Source organism: Macrobrachium rosenbergii, chromosome 14 (assembly GCF_040412425.1).
Source record: "Macrobrachium rosenbergii isolate ZJJX-2024 chromosome 14, ASM4041242v1, whole genome shotgun sequence".
In the NCBI taxonomy this organism is placed as follows: domain Eukaryota; kingdom Metazoa; phylum Arthropoda; class Malacostraca; order Decapoda; family Palaemonidae; genus Macrobrachium; species Macrobrachium rosenbergii.
This window is the reverse complement of record NC_089754.1, coordinates 9069612-9090302: the sequence shown is the minus strand read 5'-3', so window position 1 is coordinate 9090302 and position 20691 is coordinate 9069612. Positions and strand designations below refer to the sequence as shown.

The 20691-nt window shown below is 39.1% G+C and overlaps 1 protein-coding gene across 5 annotated transcripts in view; it reads left to right on the top strand.

Moving 5' to 3' along the window:
• The window catches only part of LOC136845714 (uncharacterized), a 334649-nt gene that overhangs the window by 42374 nt on the left and 271584 nt on the right, over positions 1 to 20691 (top strand). For 4 of the 5 annotated variants that reach the window (XM_067115893.1, XM_067115891.1, XM_067115892.1 and 1 more), the window contains exon 2: positions 17059 to 17226. The exons of the other annotated variant lie outside the window; for it this stretch is intronic. In XM_067115893.1, the coding sequence (XP_066971994.1) occupies positions 17170 to 17226 (57 nt within the window). In that variant the 5' untranslated portion in view covers positions 17059 to 17169. The remainder of the gene's footprint in view (positions 1 to 17058; positions 17227 to 20691) is intronic. 5 annotated transcript variants of the gene reach the window in all.

Sequence of the window (20691 nt, the reverse complement as noted above, 5' to 3'; positions counted from 1 at the left end):
TCCACCCTCAACTTATATATATATATATATATATATATATATATATATATATATATATATATATATATATATATATATATGTGTGTGTGTGTGTGTGTGTGTGTGTATATATGTTTATATATTGTCATAAACTGGACCTCGGCTTGATGAGAAATTGAAACAAAATTATTATTGATGCTGCCACGAAACCAAGAAAGTCCACTTTATGAGCAAAGGTAGATGTTATTTGAAAACTTACCTTAGAATTTTCCTGGGTTTACAATTGAATGTGGAAGGTCGCCATATTGGAATTAGAATTCTTTTACAAATTTACAGGGGTTTATTTACAGAGACTTAGCAAATAACCAATGAGATAAACAGCATGTTAACTAGGGGGGCAAACTCATAAATAGGACACATGGAATAAGAATGCAAAGATTGGCAACAATCAAGTTGATTAAAAATGGGTCCAATGTGCAACACAATCAGTCCAATGAAAATAATAACTTTTAGTCTTGCCCTGTTTGCACAAAATAGTCTCAGGTAATGCAAATGGTGGAACTCCAGGATGGGAGAATAACTCATATGAACATTTCAGGCCACAACGGAATTCGGTAATGACTGCGACCAGGAATTTTCAGGATTTTGGTGGCAGACGAGATACTGAAGCATGGAATTGAGATCGGCCACGTGTCTCCCCTGAAAGAGACATTCTACGTTAGCCCTGCTCAAACTAAGAGAAATGGAATCTATCTATAAAATATCACCCAATTCATGTTCTTAAATACTAAACATGACGTAGCCCAGAGGATAATTATGAGAAAATCACGTTATCACAGTCTTGCAATCATATTGGATTGGGCTTTTGAAACGAGGAACACGTGCTCACCGTCACACAAAGGGGGAAGCTTGGGAAAAGGAAGTGATTAAACTTGAAGATAAATGAGAGAAATGGAGGGAATTTAGTGGAGAGAGAAAGGGGTGACTGGTGCTAAATTCACTCTCGGCTTACCTATTTCAGACGAATATTTGAGCTCTGAAATACCACGTCTCGGGCGTACAATCGTGAACTTGGGCCGCCACCGAGACAGACATACGATCAGGACAGTCGCTGGAAGGGGTCTGCTGGCTTGCTGCTTCCAGTGGGCGTTGGAGCCATAGGTCCCAAACCTGAAAGTGAATTCTTTGCCAGTAAACAGGTCAAAGGAATAGCAGTCTTAAAGATAATGAGCCTAAGGGTTACAGGTGCTAGCTCCCGAGTGGTTTACGCCTTAACGTCTGTTTCCTCCTAAGCCTACTTTGAAAAACATGACCCCAAGGGGGATCTAGGTGTGTTCTGGTAGCAGGGGGTTTTTAAGAGGGAGACCCATTGTCTACCCAGCCTGGGCATTTCCTGAAGGCAGCTGGAGGCATGTGTTCTCTGTCCATATAAGTTAAAAACAACTGAGTTCCGCCATATTGGCGCCAGCTATAAGCTAACTGAAATGATAATTCTCCTATAAGTTAGCTAGATAGCAGCTAAATAGGAGGGAGGAATGTAAATCCTTGACATATATATATATATATATATATATATATATATATATATATATATATATATATATATATATATATATATATATATATGAATGTATATATATGAATGTATATATATATGAATGTATATGTGTATGTATGATGTGTGTGTATATATATATAAATATTATATATATATATATATATATATATATATTATATATATATATGAATGTATATATATGAATGTATATATATATGAATGTATATGTGTATGTATGTATATGTGTGTATATATATATATAAATATATATATATATATATATATATATATATATATATATATATATATATATATATATATATTTATTTATTTATATATTTCTACGAATGTTAAGGGGTACTTACTTGACTGGGCGGCAACGGGTAACACAGGGGAGTTCCTTTTATTTATCACACATCTGACTCAATATTAGGACAATTCGTAGACAAAACAAAGGAAATCTATGGCTTAGGGCCTTCTTCATGTGAGAGAGTCACGTAAACTCAAGGGTTCTCTTAATTGATTATATTTACATAATACAGATCAGAAGAATGACGAATTACTGGCCAATAATAAGGCCTACTTAAATGAATGAATTATACTTCTTCTTCTTCTTTTAACGTGCTTTTATTCCCATTTTTGTATGGGGTAAGCACGATGCCTTCTTTTGAAGGACTTTTTGATAACAGGAACATCGCAGAAGGGAGTAGAAGGGAACTGCACATGGGATAGAGCCGACAGACTCCACAGTCGAGGAATATCTGCAAACATGCAAGACGATGTATTTGCAGGAATAATAAGGCGCTCACAAGGTAAATTGGGGAATGCACAGTTGGTGCAAAATAACTCTGTTCAACACTAAATGTAGTTATGTTATCGCTGAATGCTCCAACACAAATTACTGAGGGTGAGCGCACAATGAAAGTAAATGGAAATTTAAGCAGAGAAATAACAGGAATCGTGACTAAGAAACTTATTTCCAGTACATTACCTTAGTCAAGGTGGTGATGTCCTCGTTCAATAGGGCGCTGGCGATGGAGGAGGGAATTATAATGCCACCACAAAATACACTGGTTGATTTGAGCCCTGGGGTCAAAACACGTGGTTGATTCAAAAGGACAGGCAAGGCAAGGACGTCTGTCCTCGGGTCGTACTCTGAGCGGTCTCTCTCGCGATTTCTCTTGCAGTCTCTATTTATAACCTTCGGAGATTACGCCGTGGCACCCCACATAGGTGGCGCAAGAGTCAATCTTTGTCACATTTTCTTTGATGATCACATGGTTGAATAACCCTCGTGTTCAATATGGCGGCGCCAGCTTTCTCTTTTATGGGTGGGGCTTCTCCTTGGTCCTGCGTGATGCCAGGAGGGTACGATGGTCAACTGAAAATAAGTTCTTAGGGAGTCATTGTGAACAGAGAAGAGGATTAGGCTTAATTAAGCATTTTGGGGAATGAAGGAGAGGGTTTATGAAAGGGGTGAGTGGAAACCTCAGTTCTAGTAGTTAATGAGGAGATTAATCTTTTATTTCTTTATCCAGGTGAGGTTGTGAGAAGAACTGCCCCAGTCATTTTATATATATATATATATATATATATATATATATATATATATATATATATATATATATATATATATATATATATATATGTGTATAATTATATATATAATGTGTATATATAATATATATATGTGGATATGAAAATTAAATGTACTGTGTAAGATATTAAGGTAAAATTATAAAAAATTAATTTAAAGTAATTTAAAAACTGGAATAAACTAATATATGAAATGCGATGAATAACAATAATAGTTTAAAACTGCAGACTCCTATCGTTCCCGTCTGGCATGGTAGCTGCCAGTTTATATGCAAAATGGCCCTCGTGCTAATTTGCTCCTTGGGGATGAGTGTAATACAGCTTTGAACAAAAGATTAGCAATTAACCCTTAAATGCCGAGCCTCTATATACAAAAGTGTCTGACGTATGCCGGCGGAGTTTGAGAGTTAGCGCCGAAGCAGAGAGAAAGTTTTTTTCAAAAAAATCACAGCACGCTTAGTTTTTAAGATTGAGTTCATTTTTGGCTCCTTTTTTTTGTCATTGCCTGAAGTTTAGTATGCAACCATCAGAAATGAAAAAAATGTCATTATCATATATAAATATTGGAATAGATGACAGCGCAAAAAAAAATTTCATATATAATTGTATACAAATCGCGCTGAGCAAAACGGTTAAAGCTAATGAGTTATTTTTTTTTGTTGTATTGTACATTAAATTGCGATGATTTTGGTATATAACAAATTGTAAAATGACAAAGCAACACAGAGAAAATATTATCACAAAATGGTGCATGAATTCGTAACACGCTGACGTAAAAAAAAGTTTTTTCAAAAATTCACCATAAATCGAAATAATGTGCTAGAGACTTCCCGTTCGTTGCAAAATGAAGGTAAATGATTGAATATTACTAAACTCGGTTTTTTTAACCGAGGCGCATTTGCACCGACTCGCAGGGGTGCCCTTTTAGCTCGGAAAAGTTTCCTGCTAGCTGATTGGTTGCAAGTATTTTGTCCGAATAGCATCCTTGTTTTCAAATATTTACCAAGTAATGTGAATCGAAACATATTTACTATCCTAAATTTCTCCCTCAGATATATGTTTTGTCAATAAATAATGTTAACGAATAAAGAGATTATAAAGTATTGTGATGGTAAGTCTAAATTTAATAACACCCACCGAAGTCAACGACAGGAGCTTGTTTTCGGATGCACGCTGCATAATTTTTTTACTTTTCACATATTTTAACACCAATTGGGATAAATTACACTAAGCATAAGAAAAACATGTTATTATAAACTTTCTGTGAATACCAGAATCTACTAAAAACATGGAATTAATAAAACTCGCTATTAGTGAAAACTTCCGGGGAGGTAAAAGGAGCAGCCTTTGGTGGCCTGGCGGGAAAACTATCACAGGTGGTTGTCATTGCAGCATTTTCCTGATTTATGTCATTGCAGCTTTTTCCTGATTTATGTAAATGTTGAAATCATTATGTTATTGAGATTATTTTAATGGCTATATCTGCAATTAAATAGTTTCTATGCTTCTTTTTGTAGGTGCACACTAATCAAAATATATTTCGCAGAAATTAACAACTTATTCTTTCGTGTAAGTTACAGCAGACAATGCGAGATAAGAAAACTTTTTTTTTCTTATTTTGCGTTCTGTTCAGGACACATATAAGGTTAACACGAGTTTCTGCGGATGTTTTGAGAAGTAGAAGAATATGTGACTGAGTAGAAAATGTACTATACACATATACATTTTAAGGATTAGTAGGCCATATGCGTCTACTGTCAAATACCGAGGCAGGGATGGAAGGGAGGGGATGGGTATCGCGGTTGTAACTCGGTGAAATTATGAATTTGTTTAATTATGATTTTTATGCAATTTATGAAACACTACAGTATCCTCAAACCAAACATAGTGCTATTAATAGAATCTATACCTTTATAACAAACTTAGCAAATCCTTACTATACAGACTTACATCATAGGCCTACATACACCTAGCCTAACTTACGAGGGTAAGTCAAAAAGTTCCAGGAAAAATTCAATATACTCTTTATTTAAGGAAATTCAAACATCATTTTTCTACATATCTACCATCTAACTCTATACACTTTTCAAGGCGCTGTTTCCACCTCTGCAACCCTTCTTTGTAGAAATTTGGGGCCTTTCTATTAAACCATGTTGAAACTGCATGTTTAGCAGCATCCAAAGATTCAAACCGGACTCCTCTTAAGTGTTCCTTGAGTTTTGGGAACAGGAAAAAAATCTGAAGGAGCAAGATCAGGACTATAAGGAGGATGTGGAAGAGTTTCCCACCTAAATTTCCGTAGGACTTCTCTTGCAACCCTTGATGAATGTGCTGGAGCGTTATCATGATGGAACAAAATTCTGCGGTGCAACTTTCCTCGACGTTTTTTAGCCAATGCAGTCTTCAGTTTTTGCAAAACACCTTTGTAGTAGTTCCCGGTGATTGTTTTTTGTCCTTCAAGGAAATCAATCAAAATCACTCCTTTGGAGTCCCAAAACACTGTTGCCATAACCTTCTGGGCAGATCTCGCCACTTTGAACTTCACTGGTGCAGCTGAACCTCTTGGTAACCATTGCTTTGATTGAATTTTACTTTCTGGGTCATATTGATGGATCCAAGTTTCATCTCCAGTAACAATCCGGTCAAAAACTCTGATTCATTTGATTCAATCTTCGTTAAAACTGCAAGAGAAAGTTCAGCTCTTTGATGCAGTTGGTCTTCGCGCAACGCTTTTGGGACCCAACGTGCTGAAAGTTTACTCAAACCAAGATTTTCATTTAAAATTGAAAATGCGGAACCATGGGAGATCCCAGTTTCATTAGCTATCATATCGATTGTAATCCGACGATCTTCATCCACTAGAGTCTGCACCAAAGCCACAATTCTTTCATTTTTGCAGTCGATGGTCTTCCCTCTCATGGGTTGTCTTTGAGGTCCTCCCGACCATCCTTAAATCGCTTTATCCAATCATAAACAACTGATTTAGATGGAGAAGAATCTCCATAAACTTGTTGCAAAGCTTCAATAATTTTTCTTGGTTTCCAATCAAGCTTGGTCAGGAACTTGATGTTAGCTCTCATCTCAAAATTTTTATTTTCCATGGGTTCAAGAAGTTACTTTTCTGAAGCAGATGTTAACACCACGGTAGCAAGAGGATGACTGAGGTAACAAGTCTATATGATCACTACATCACAGATAATTGTTTACCAAGTATTTGTGTTGTTTCATTCCTGTGTAAATACATCATTCAACAATTTTTCCAGGAACTTTTTGACTTACCCTCGTATATCAAGCATCAGCTACTGTTTACTGTTACTTCTTACCTTAAAGAGTTAAGCAAAATTTATTGCAATTGTCAAAAAATGGTGTAAGACACATAGACATAGGCTAGCCTTGTTTGATGTGTGCAAGAAATAAAGCCATAATAAGGGAAGTACATTATTATTATTATGTAAAAGGAAAAATAGCATCTTCATATTTATCATATTTATCATAATGATATAACAAAAGGCTTCAGCACAAAAGCCGATAAAAGATGATACATATCTGAAAAGTTTTCTTGCCCATCAACATTTGCTGGCATTTGGATACCATCTTGATAACTAGGCCTACCTATCTAGGTAATTTTATCTAATGCCACAGGCTGTTCCTTTTACCTCCCCGGAAGTTTTCACCAATAGCGAGTTTTATTAATTCCATGTTTTTAGTAGATTCTGGTATTCAAAGAAAGTTTATAATAACATGTTTTTCTTGTGCTTAGTGTAATTTATCCCAATTGGTGTTAAAATATGTGAAAAGTAAAAAAATTATGCAGTGTACATCCGAAAACAAGCTCCTGTCGTTGACTTTGGCGGGTGTTGTTATTAAATCTAGACTTACCATCACAATACTTTATAATCTCTTTATTCGTTAACATTATTTATTGACAAAACATATCTCTGAGGGAGAAATTTAGGTTAGTAAATAAGTTTCTATTCACATTACTTGGTAATTATTTGAAAACAAGGATGCTATTCGGGCAAAATACTTGCAACCAATCAGCTAGCAGGAAACTTTTCCGAGCTAAAAGGGCACCCCTGCGAGTCGGTGCAAATGCTCCTCGGTAAAAAAAAACTGAGTATAAAATGTAAGATTTTTAGCTTACAATTGCAGTTTTCGACCATTTCGGTCGAGATAAAGTTGACCAAAGGTCGAATTTTTTCTATTTATTGTGATTTATATGAAAATATCTCAAAACTGATGAAAGCTACAACCATGAGTTATTTTTTGTTGTATTCTACATGAAATTGCGCACATTTTCATGTATAAAACTTTATGTAATGGCTAATAGAAAACGGTGCAAAAATCACGACAAAGTGACTAAAGAAATTCTGAGATTTTCAGCAGTTAGCAAGCGCTGACGGAAGGAAAAGTTTTTTTTTTTTAAATTCACCATAAATCGAAATATTGTGCTAGAGACTTCTCGTTTGTTGTAAAATGAAGGTAAATGATTGAATATTACTAGGATGTAAGAGTTTTAGCTTACAATTGCATTTTTCGACCATTTCGGTCGAGTCAAAGGTGACTGAAGGTTGAAATTTTGGCACTTATCATGATTTATATGAAAATATTTCAAAACTGATAAAAGCTACAACCATGAGTTATTTTTTGTTGTATTCTACATAAAATTGCGCACATTTTCATATATAAAACTTTATGTAACGGCTGTAAAAAAACGGTGCAAAAATTACGACAAAGTGACTAAAGAATTTCTGAGATTTTCAGCAGAGTTACAGCGGACGTAAGGAAAAAGTTTTTTTTTCAAAAATTCACCATAAATCGAAATATTGTGCTAGAGACTTCTCGTTTGTTGCAAAATGAAGGCAAATGATTGAATATTACTAAGATGTAAGAGTTTTAGCTTACAATTGCATTTTTCGACCATATCGGTCGAGTCAAAGGTGACCGAAGGTTGAAATTTTGGGACTTACCGTGATTTATATGAAAATATGTCAAAATTGATAAAAGCTACAACCATGAGTTATTTCTGTTGTATTCTACATGAAATTGCGCACATTTTCATATATAAAACTTTATGTAACGGCTAATAGAAAACGGTGCAAAAATTACGACAAAATGACTAAAGAATTTCTGAGATTTTCAGCAGAGTTAGCGTGCGCGGACGTAAGGAAAAAGTTTTTTCAAATTCACCATAAATCGAAATATTGTGCTAGAGACTTTTCGTTTGTTGCAAAATGAAGGTAAATGATTGAATATTACTAGAATGTAAGAGTTTTAGCTTACAATTGCATTTTTCGACCATTTCGGTCGAGTCAAAGGTGACCGAAGGTTGAAATTTTGGGACTTACCGTGATTTATATGAAAATATGTCAAAACTGATAAAAGTTACAACCATGAGTTATATTTTGTTGTATTCTACATGAAATTGCGCACATTTTTGTGTATAAAACTTTATGTAACGGCTAATAGAAAATGGTGCAAAAATTATGACAAAGTGACTAAAGAATTTCTGAGATTTTAAGCATAGTTAGCTGATGCTTTCTTTTGGTAGAAGAAAGAAATTCGCGCATGCGCAGCTGGATCACGCTTGTAAACGAAACAACCGCGTGATCTGTGAACTCAGCAGAGTTGGCGGGCTCGGACATAAGGAAAAGTTTTTTCAAAAATTCACCATAAATTGAAATATTGTGCTAGAGACTTCTCCTATGTTGCAAAATGAAGGTAAATGATTGAATATTACTAGAATGTAAGAGTTTTAGCTTACAAATGCATTTTTCGACCATTTCGGACGAGTCAAATTTGACCAAAGGTTGAAATTTTGATACTTATCATGATTTATATGAAAATATGTCAAAACTGATAAAAGCTACAGCCATGAGTTATTTTTTGTTGTATTCTACATGAAATTGCACACATTTTCATATATAAAACTTTATGTAACGGCTAATAAAAAACGGTGCAAAAATTATGACAAAGTGACTAAAGAATTTCTGAGATTTTCAGCAGAGTTACAGCGGATGTAAGGAAAAAGTTTTTTTTCAAAAATTCACCATAAATCGAAATATTGGGCTAGAGACTTCTCGTTTGTTGCAGAATGAAGGTAAATGATTGAATATTACTGGAATGTAAGAGTTTTAGCTTACAATTGCATTTTTCGACCATTTCGGTCGAGTCAAATTTGACCAAAGGTTGAAATTTTGGCGCTTATCGTGATTTATATGAAAAATGTCAAAATTGATAAAAGCTACAACCATGAGTTATTTTTTGTTGTATTCTACATGAAATTGCACACATTTTCATATATAAAACTATGTAACGGCTAATAGAAAACGGTGCAAAAATTATGACAAAGTGACTAAAGAATTTCTGAGATTTTCAACAGAGTTAGCTGATGCTTTCTTTTGGTAGAAGAAAGAAATTCGCGCATGTGTAGCTGGGTCATGCTTGTAAACAAAACAACAGTGTGATCCGTGAACTCCCAGCATCCCCTCAAGGCGCGTGATTTAAAATTTTTCACAAACAAGGCCTATAAGTATTTTTCCGCAAATATTTAAAAAAACTTTTTGTAGTAGACGTATTTTACGTCCACTCGGCACCCGACAGACAACTTTTGTCAACGTAAAATACGTCCAGTCGGTGTTAAAGGGTTAAACATAAAGAATGAAAAATCAAATTGGAAATAATAAAAATAACTGTAGAATAATAAAACTAAACAATTGAAAAAGAAAAAATACAGAAATTTTTTCAAATGTGATGATAATAATGGTAAACAAAAATAATAATTTTAATAGATTAGAATAGAAATATAAAAAAATATAAGTATTTAAATCGATAAAAGACAAAAATGATCTGAAAATAGATAAAATAAAAGTAATTGAGATAAAACTTACCAACTAAAATTCCAAATAAAAAAAAACTAAAACAGAAAATTAAAAAGTGTTAAAATAGATTTTATGTTCGGGGGCCTGTTGAAGGAATGTACAGGGGTTTTCTTATTTAACTGCTGTAGGGGGCCAACAGATATCACCAAGAATGTAATAAATGAAGGGGCAAAAGATGACTTATCTTGATATCACCATTAATTAATCAGGGAAGTGCAAGGTTGCCATGGGAAATGAGTAGCAGATTACGTTAAACTGAATTTATTTACAGATGAAGCAATCAGGAAATTAATCTGAAAACAATGGCTGAGCGGCTTGCAAGCACATACAATGTGTGATAATATTAGACAATGAGAAGCAAATCTCTGAATATGAAAAGGTGACTACTGATTGAGATTTCAGTTTCAGGCACTTGTGCACAATGGGGGAGGGCGACTGGTTAGTGCCCGGGATTGCGTATCAGGAAGTTCTTGCATGTAGCAGAATGGCAGTAACTTCTATTTGGAATTGATTCACAATGCTAGGACCGATCACTTGGGAGCAGAGTAGCAGGATTTCTGGAAGAGAATTCCAGGTAAGCATTCAAAACAAGGAGTTTTCTCTCACATGAACTTAACTAGGCACCATGGAGGAATTGATCAGTTGCATTTAATTAGCTCTTAGTAACACCATGGTAGGAGTGATTTGATTACGATCACTGAACTAAATTTAATTTGAGCTTGGGACAAGTTATGGGGCGAATGGGCTTTAAGTTGTGACTGAACAAAGGGGGCTTTGTTCAGGAGAATGAGAAGGTTGGAAATCTTGAAAATGGAGAGAATTTTTCAAAGGAGGGAAAGAAAAACTGGCAGGGGACAACATTCCCAGATGTACCTTATCCTGTTCTGTGCATGAGCTCTTTGCAAGACGAATTTGGTAGCAGGGCAATTGCTTTCGGATCAGGATGGAGGAGAAAGGGAGGCACTCCCACGTCTGCTCTTTCTCGAGTCTGTGGCGCATCTGCTGGTGTTGTGTTTCTCCCAGCGTCTTGGCGGCCTTTGGAATGTTTTTTACTTTCATTTAGTTAGGCCAGTGTCACTTAATTTAGTGCCAGGGCCATAGGATAGTGGCAGGTCTCATCTGAAAAGCAAGTCCTGAGCCAGTAAAGTTCATAGAGAAAAGGCCTTATAGCTAAGTCCATAAGGTTCAAGATAGAAGCCCCCTTAATCATGGATTCGCCCTTGTGGTTTAACGATTTCCTGACCCTCCAAAACACGTGATCGGTGGAACGAAGCCGCTGGTATTGTTCCCCCAAGTCAGGTGAGCTGTGGGGGAATAAGCCTATCTGTTTAAATCTGTTGTGGCGTCTTCTTCCCGCTGCTAATATCCTACTCATAGCTGACGACTGAGAGACGAATTTTTGTAAATACTGAAGAGCTCCCCCCTTTAAAAAGGCATTCACTCCCTTTCGTTCGGGCATGAAGGCCTTGGCTAAGTAAGTTACTCGTCTCGACTAGACAGTTAGCTTCCCTGCAATAGCGAAAAGGACCTACCTAACTGCTAAGAGGGATACTAGTTTTGCTAACTTACTACAGCAGAGCCTAACCTATGTAACGGTATCTACAGACCTCTACTGGCTGTCTCTGAAGACAGGGGAACTCTACTCCTAGGCAGCGGGTACATGGTAAATGCATCTTGTTGACATAGCCCACTATCCTATGGCCCTGGCACTAAATTAAGTGACACTGGCCTAACTAAATGAAAGTAATTGTGGATTACATAATGCTTTACGAATAACACACACAGTAAATTTGGACATGAGTAACCTGAAGGGGTAATTATGGTAAGTGTCCAGGGGGTGTACCAGCTTGAGTATTGGATAGTTTTCGGTTAGTTTATGAACAGGGTTAGTATCACAGAATGCCTAGGGTGTTAGATGTTAGTCTACTTGGGCAGTGATCACTCAGGCTACCTTCTCTGGGTAGGTGCCAGGATCACTCTGAGATGGGAAGAGGCACTATGCCAATGAGAACACAAGTGCCAAGGAGAGCTTGTGGCTCTTAGGCATTAATCGGATGTCTTCCCTGTCTTCTTCTTCGGGTGCCTCCAAGGTCTGGCTACGCCATTCCTAGGAGGTGACGAGGGCACCGACTCTGGGGAAGGACCAGAAGTGCTGTGAGGAGTGGGATCGGGGGTAGCCCTAGTAGCTACGGGCTGGTTCCCTATTTTGGCTGCTGCGACAACCGTCGTAAGGGTAGAATCAGCGTCTGCATCCCAGCCGGGCAGTTCCTGGTCAACCAGAAAAGGTGTAACATTAAGGTCTGCCAGCAGGTCATCCTTGGCAGATGAAAGTGATTGGGAAGAAGAAACATCAGGGGTCGGAGGCTCACAACTGGCGATGACCAAAGTTAGTGAGGTTTGGAGGATTACCCATAGGAGGATCCGTGACTTGAGTTGGATCCGGCACTGGCACTAACTTGGGGCCGGGCACAGGGATTAAGGTTAGTAGAGGTGCTGCGTCCGAGATAGACAGAGCTTGGCACTGCTCAGTGCTCTCAAATGGCACTGGCAAAGGATTGGAGTCAGGCGTGGCTGATGAGGGACCCGGGGGTGCAAAACCCCTCAGTGTACCTGAGGAAGTGGGAGACAGAGATTCCTGTCTTGGGTGGAGGGCAGAGCCTCTTGGAATGGTTCTGGATGTGGTATCTGTTGCGTTTTGCTTGCTAGGGCACCTTGCCCATTTATGGAGTGCCCTGTTACGTTGCAAGTCTTGCAGCTGTACCGGGTGATTTCCCTTCGTGGTGAGGGAGGAGACTTTTGGTGGCCATCCTTTTGTGAGGATTGAGGACTGGGCCTGGAGTTGATTGGAGAATGTCCTTTCCATTGAACACCTTGATGAACGGAAGGTTGGGTCGCACACCTGTCACAGTGGCGGTGTCCCGGTCAGGTGGTTTTGGAGTGGCCTTCCTGGTGGAGGTAGCTAGGCAACAGAGTGGCATAGTTCTTCATTGGAGGGGTGGGTAGAGCTCTCAGCTAGCACCCTGTTGGCCCAGCGTTCGACTCTCCGACTGGCCAGTGAAGAATAAGAGGAATTGATTTCTGGTTATAGAAATTCATTTCTCATCATAATGTGGTTCGGATTCCAAAGTAAGCTGTAGGTTCCGTTGCTAGGTGACCAGTTGGTTCTTAGCCATATAAAATAAATCTAATCCTTCGGGCCAGCCCTAGGAGAGCTGTTAATCAGCTCAGTGGTCTGGTTAAACTAAGATATACTTAACAGAGTGGCATGGGGACGGACATCCCCAGAGGAGGTCTCGTCCCAACAGGAACTCCACTCCATGCCTGATTTTATTCACCACACCAAGGCGGTGAGGTTGTGCCCCCCAAGGGGTGGTTACCTGAAGTTCGACTGTGGGAATGGTCTTGGTTAGCTCCTCTATCCAAGTCATCGTCCACCTGGTCTTTTCTTCAACAGTGGCACTGGCTGGCACTTGGGCCCGGTCAATCAGGCTAATATCTGAGTCAGTGTCTACTGTAGCTGGCAGGTTCACTGGTAAACTTGAGCCATCCAGGGGTGCCACTGAGACAGACTGAATCCAGTCCCGCTCAGGATGAGACATATCTGGCGGCACTGCCACGGAGGATGTGGCAGTAATCAGGTTGCCGTGTTTAGTAGAGGGCATATGCTTCGGGCAGCCAGGATATCTGGCAGTATAGTGCCCTGGAGTTCCACAGTCGCGGCAGGGTTCCTTGGGATGGGCTGATCTTCCTATGGTGACGGTCGGTGGAGAAGTTTGAGCGGATGTAGAGGGAGAGGAGTTTTGGTGGTGGGTGGTAGGCTGCCTATTGTTGCCCAACTTGTAGCAGCAATCAGCTTCAGCGTGGCCGGACGTTTTACAGTTTGTGCAAGGAGGCCTGCTAGGCAGGCCGTTCTTCGGGCGAGTCAAGCCTGAGAGGTACCCGGGTGGCACTATGCTTTGGTGAGATGTGCTGTGGGACTGGTTGAACGTTTCCCAGGAATCTGCCATACAGCAGGCTTCCATAAGTGTGGTGGGCTGCTTATCACTGAGATGTACAGCAAGGGGCCCAGGCACACATTGGAAAAGATCCTCCATCATGGTCAGATTTAACAGGTCCTCAAAGATAATGCATGACAGGGAGTCGAACCAACGGGTACCAGACTGGGTCTTGTGACAGGTCCATTCCGTCCAGGACCAGCCAACTTCCTTGGCAAGACTTTGGAACCGTTGTCTCCATTTCTCCGGGGTTATCTCATAGGCTTTTGCAATAACCCTACAAACTTCAATCATGTCACCTCTTTGACTCCTCTCCAGGGAGCGGAGGGCTGCCTTGGCTTTTCCTTCCATATGCTTAGTAAGCACTAAGGCCCTCTCTGTCTCGGTGGTGTTGTAATTATCTAAGAGCGCCTCCATCTCTTCTAACTATGCTTCGGCTCTTCCTCAGTCCACTTAGGGACTAGGGAATTAATGCTTGAGAGCGGAGCATTTGGTGCAGTGGGTGTGGGATTGGAGGCTTGTTGGATCACTATAGCTTCAGCACTTTCCTTCCTTGCTCTATCCAGCTCCAGCTCCTTGTCCTTGAGAGCTAATTCTCTTGCTGCCTTAACCTCTTCGTACATCCTCTGATCTTCCAGCTGTTCTTTCACCCACTGGGTGAGTTCCCGTCCCATGTAACCTGTGTCCTTGCCCATGTTCATGAGGGCTTGGCACTGTTCCAGAGACATGGTTGTAGTCCATGAGGACGACTAGGGGAACTGGTCTGTGACGATGGGAAGTGTCCCGTAACTCGGTGGCACTTCAGTGGTTGGGCACCTTTTCAGTAAGGTGGCACTGTTGTTGAGTGTGCTGTGCGCGAGTCACACTTATGGAGTGATCCTGAAGGTATAATATTCCTTATGGGTGAATACACTGGTTGGCACTCTGTATCTCAGGTACAGGTGCAGTGGCTTATATGTGACTACTTTGTCTGGGTGCCACTATGGTGTTGGTGTGTTCCAGGGAACAACACTAAAAGGCAGTGCAACCAAACGTCACTGAAAAAAATGGCACTCTGCCTGAGGCAGACTGTGAGTAAGGAGTAAAAGGGAAAGTGGAAAGGTAAGTGCTTCATTAACCTAATTGGTTGGCAGTGCCTCAGATTAGGTGCACTGTTTGTGCCTGCACTCAGGGTGGCTAGTCCTAAGAACTAGTGGTTGCTCCCTGACATGAGGAAAGGAAGCCTTCTCCCTGACATGAGGAAAGGAAGGTTATTGGGTTTGCACTCAATATGCGATTTGGTGCTTGTGTTATAGCAAGTCTTGAATAATGGATACCCACTCATGCACGACAGTTGATGACTGTTAGTAAATGGAGGAACGTTCGCTCTGTGAAACACATGAGAGTTTACTCCTTGGGCTGAAGCACTTAATGGGGAAAAATAGAGATGGGAGATAATATGAATGAGTAAAAGGAATAATTGAATGGGGATCTTAAAAGACCAAAGGTTGGTGTGGAATGAAAAGAAAAACAATATTGTACTTGGCTTTATAAAGTAGTGAGTTTATTTTCCAATACTCATTTATTAATGTTAGTAGTCCCCTTGTTATGATGAAAGAAAAATCTCTCTCTCTCTCCCTCTCTCTCTCTCTCTCTGAGAGCGTATTTGTCATGGAACGTATTTGTGGCGTGATTTAATTTACTCTAATTTCGTTTTGTGATAAATTATGCTTGAAAAATTCACTAAGTTACCTTTTCCCTAAAAATGTACTTTTGATATTTTCATAATTTTACTGGCTAGCTCCTGTCATGACAAGTTATATGGTGGAAAAGGTTTTTCAGATTATTCTCTAAAGTATCAAGGTATTTCGTTAGGTTTACGTTAGGGGCGAAAAGAAATGGAATTCGTTCGGCGTGAACGACGAGTTCTGGAACTGGTTGCGCGCAGCGAAAAACAGCTTATAGCTACTGGTTGTCTCAATCGAGTGATAACAATGAGGATTTAAAATTTAAGGGAAGGAACACTCGACTTCCCTTACTGACATGTGGGTTGTTAATGCAAAATCGAATTATTTAACTTAAAACACCACCAGTGCGTTTACTTTACTCATAACATGAATATGAATTGGATCTAACGATCTTTGAATTGTGGGATGCGGAACGCATGCGCCGACAGAGTCCAGCCAGCTTGTACAGCCGTGGACTGCCAGAGGTCACTATGCGTGTTTTAACAACAGGAGTTTTCGAATCCTACATCACGGGCACAGAAACTGTACACTTTCTCTGCTATAACTGTTCTTGAACAACACTTAGCTTACTGTTCCCGGCAAACACATGCAATAAATCCCTGGCAAAGCACTTCCTAATTCCTAACGATCAGTCTTCTGGCAACACAGCACAGCTGCTACTCTGACGACATAAAAGTTCGTGGGAAGTTACTCTCCATCGCCAACTTAAGAACTTGTGCGCTCTTGCCTATTGTTATGAAAAATTCTAACTACGAGATTTGTTGCGTTTTCTCTTTTTTTTTTTTATACTTTTCCTTATTTGCTCTCAGTGACTTCTTAATTTCACCAGACTTATGATAACCCTTACCTGTTACCCTTGCCTCAGTTCGGTCGCCCTTTATTGCTTTTGTGAAATAATGGAATTAAATTAAATGATATATAAGTCCTCGGTTCATTTCGTTCTTAGTCTTAGCAAATAGTGAGGCTAATTATTGTGGCTAATTCGACTAGATCCTTTGCAAGATCAACACTTTTACGTTCTGGGAGCTGTTGGAGGAATGTACAGGGGTTTTCCTATTTAACTGCCGTAGGGGGCCAACAGGTCAAGAGATGACTTACCTTGATATCACCATTAATTAATCAGGGAAGTGGAAGGTCGCCATGGGAAATGAGTAGCAGATTACTTTAAACTGAATTTATTTACAGATGAAGCAACCAGGAAATTAATCTGAAAACAATGGCTGAGTGGCTTGCAAGCACATACAGTGCAATAATATTAGACAATGAGTAGCAAATCTCTGAATATGAAAAGGTGATTACTGATTGAGTGATTTCGATTTCAGGCGCTTGTGCACAATGGGGGAAGGGGGACTGGTTAGTGCCCCGGGACTGCGTATCAGGAAGTTTTTGCATATAGCAGAATGGCAGTAACTTCTATTTGGAATTGATTCACAATGCTGGGACCGACCGCTTGGGAGCAGAGTAGCAGGATTTCTGGAAGAGAATTCCAGGTAAGCATTCAAAACGAGTTTCGCATTAACTTAACTAGGCACCATGGATGAATTGATCAGTTACATTTAATTAGCTCTTAGTAACACCATGTGGGAGTGATTTGATTACGATCACTGAACTAAATTTAATTTGAGCTTGGGACAAGTCATGGGGCGAATGGGCTTTAAGTTGTGACTGAACAAAGGGGGCTTTGTTCAGGAGAATGAGAAGGTTGGAAATCTTGAAAATGGAGAGAATTTTACAAAGGAGGGAAAGAAAAACTGGCAGAGGACCTCATTCCCAGATGTACCTTATCCTGCTCTGTGCATGAGCTCTTTGCAAGACGAATTTGGTAGCAGGGCAATTGCTTTCGGATCAGGATGGAGGAGAAAGGTGAGGCACTCCCACGTCTGCTCTTTCTCGAGTCTGTGGCGCATCTGCTGGTGTTGTGTTTCTCCCAGCTTCTTGGCGGGCTCTGGAATGTTTTTGAGTTTTGGGGACAAAAGCAGGTCACATCTGAAAAGCAAGTCCTGAGCCAGTAAGGTTCATAGAGAAAAGAGGCCTAATAGCTAAGTCCCTAAGGTTCAAGATAGAAGCCCCCTTAATCCCGGATTCGCCCCTTGTGGTTTAACACATGATCGGAGGAACTAAGTGGCTGATATTGTTCCCCCAAGTCTGGTGAGGTGTGGGGGAATAAGTCTCTCTATTCAAATATTATTACGTCTTCTTCCCGCCGCTAATTTCTTACTCGTATCTGACGACTGAGAGACAAATTTTTGTAAATACGGAAAATCGAACAAATCTAAAACCAATAAAAACAAGTATTAAAAGTAAGAATAAAACTGAATCAAATAGTACTAGAAAACAATAAAAAAGAAAGTAAAACTAATAATTTAAAAAAAATAAATGTAATGACAATACTGTATATACAGTAGGAAAATTTGAAAAGAAACCAAGGTAATATTAATAAAAATATGAAAAATATAACTGGATAAGAATGAAACTGACGAAGAAATGAATAATAAACATTCCAAAATTAAAAGAATAAAAAATTAAAGTTTCTTTTAGTGTGTAAGAAACTGCAATGAGGTCTCTTTCGAGCGCACGTGTGTGCGCGTCATCCATCGGAGGAAACAAGACAAAAACAAGAGCACCCCGTTTTCTCTCTCTCAAGGAACGCAACTTCTACCATACAATATTGCCGTCTATTTCTCCCTAACCATTGTTGTCTCGATTTATGTACAATCGCCGCTACATGGCAGCATTCTAATCATGTACTCATAATGTTCCACCGAATCTTCTGTATCCAACTGTATGTATGTTTCTGTTTGTGAAGACACCAAACGTCTCACCATTTCACATATATGCTACTGCATTGTATTCATTAATCTGTCTCGAATCTCATGCAATTCATGCAATTGACCGTATGTGAAATTTCCTGGCCTTTCCATTGATGTACGTTTTATCATTGTACGGTTATTATGTCTCTCACAATCGCCATCTGCTTGTCTGTTGACAAACATAGATGTCCGAAACATTACCTCTGTTTTGCTCTGTCTGTGTGTAGAAACTACTTTGCGGCTCGCCCCAGCCAATAACAACTTCGAAGATTCTGCACATTCACTCAGTAAGGAACCACCAAGAAACCAGACAACACCCAGCCAGTATGTCACCCTATACCATCCTTACAAGCCTACACAGTAGTTTTAAATGGGAGATTTATATTAAATAATATGTATATATATATATATATATATATATATATATATATATATATATATATATATATATATGTGTGTGTGTGTGTGTGTGTGTGTGTGTGTGTGTGTGTGTGTGTGTGTGCATGCATGTAAATGTATATTTATATTTATATGTATATATGTAAGGACGGGATTGAGTGACATATTGGCTGGGTGTTGACTGGTTTATTGGTGGTTCCTTACTGAATGAATGTACAGAATCTTCGAAGATGTTATTGGCCTGTGTGAGCCACAAAGTAGCATCTACACACAGACAGAGCAAAACAGAGGTAATGTTTCGGAAATCTGTGTTTGTCGGTAGACAAACAGATGGCGATTGTGAGAGACATAATAAACATACAGTGATAAAATATATATCAATTCTACATATGGCCAATTGCATGAGATTCGAGACAGATTAATGAATACAATGCAGTAGCATAATATATGTGAAATGGCGAGACGTTTGGCGTCTTCACAAACAGAAACGTACATACAGTTTGATATAGAAGATTCGGTGGAACATTATGAGTACATGATTAGAATACTTGCATGGCAATGCAAATAGTGGTGATTGTACATAAACCGAGACAACATTGGTTAGGGAGAAACAGACGGAAATATTGTATGGTAGAAGTTGCGTTTCTTGAGAGAAAACGGGGTGTTCTTGTTCCCTCTTTGTCTGGGCCCCTCCGAAGATGTGACGCACGAACGCACACACGCGTGTGCTCGAAAGAGACCGCCATCGGTGCGATGGATGGGGGTCTCTTACACACACACATATATATATATATATATATATATATATATATATATATATATATATATATATATATATATATATATATATGTGTGTGTGTGTGTGTGTGTGTGTGTGTGTGCACGTGTGTCAGCACAGTACAGTATAGGGTAACTCCGATGAAGAATAATGCGGTATTCGCTGCCAATCATTGCCATATTCATATTTTCATATTTTAAGTACTGGACACGTCCACAGGATTAGCCACATCAGCAGCAGGACAAGATCCAGCACACACTGCACCATTCGCCTTATCTAGTACACATTTCCACGATGTTGATGTCCCTCCATTCCATTTCATATTTCATCCATGTCCAGAACTTTTTAGGTCTTCACGTCCATCCTCCAGACGCTTCAGATTTTTACGGATTTCACCAGCATACCGTACTACATTCCCTTCACATGTTAACCCCGTATTTCAAAACACTTATTCATCTTCTCACCTTATCTAACCTTTAGACCACTTCCTTTAAAACTCAACATTTCTGTGCACATAATTATTCATCTTATTAATAGCTTCAGTCACCCCTCTCTATTCAAAATCTAGACTTCCTTTCAAACATCCAGCGGCTTCCATGATTATTCCTCTCTCTTCCCATCTTTTGCATTCTCCTTGCTGCCTGCTTTGTTTCACGTGATTTGTAATTCATCTCTGCTGACAGGCTACCACTACCTTTTACAGTTGATCATTTAAACGTAGATACAGGAAATCCTTCCATTTTTACACCATCCATGTCAATTTTCATTGCTCCACTTTCCTGAGCTCAAATTTTCCTCAGATTTACTTTTAGCATTGATTTTCACCTCTTGCCCCTTAAAATCGCATTCAAATTTTCACTAGTTTAGCAGTTTTTTTTTTTACCATCATCAGCCAGTACAGTACTGTTCACACTTCATTCCCAAATCATGCATTATTATTGCAGAACTTTGCACTCACGTCTGAACCT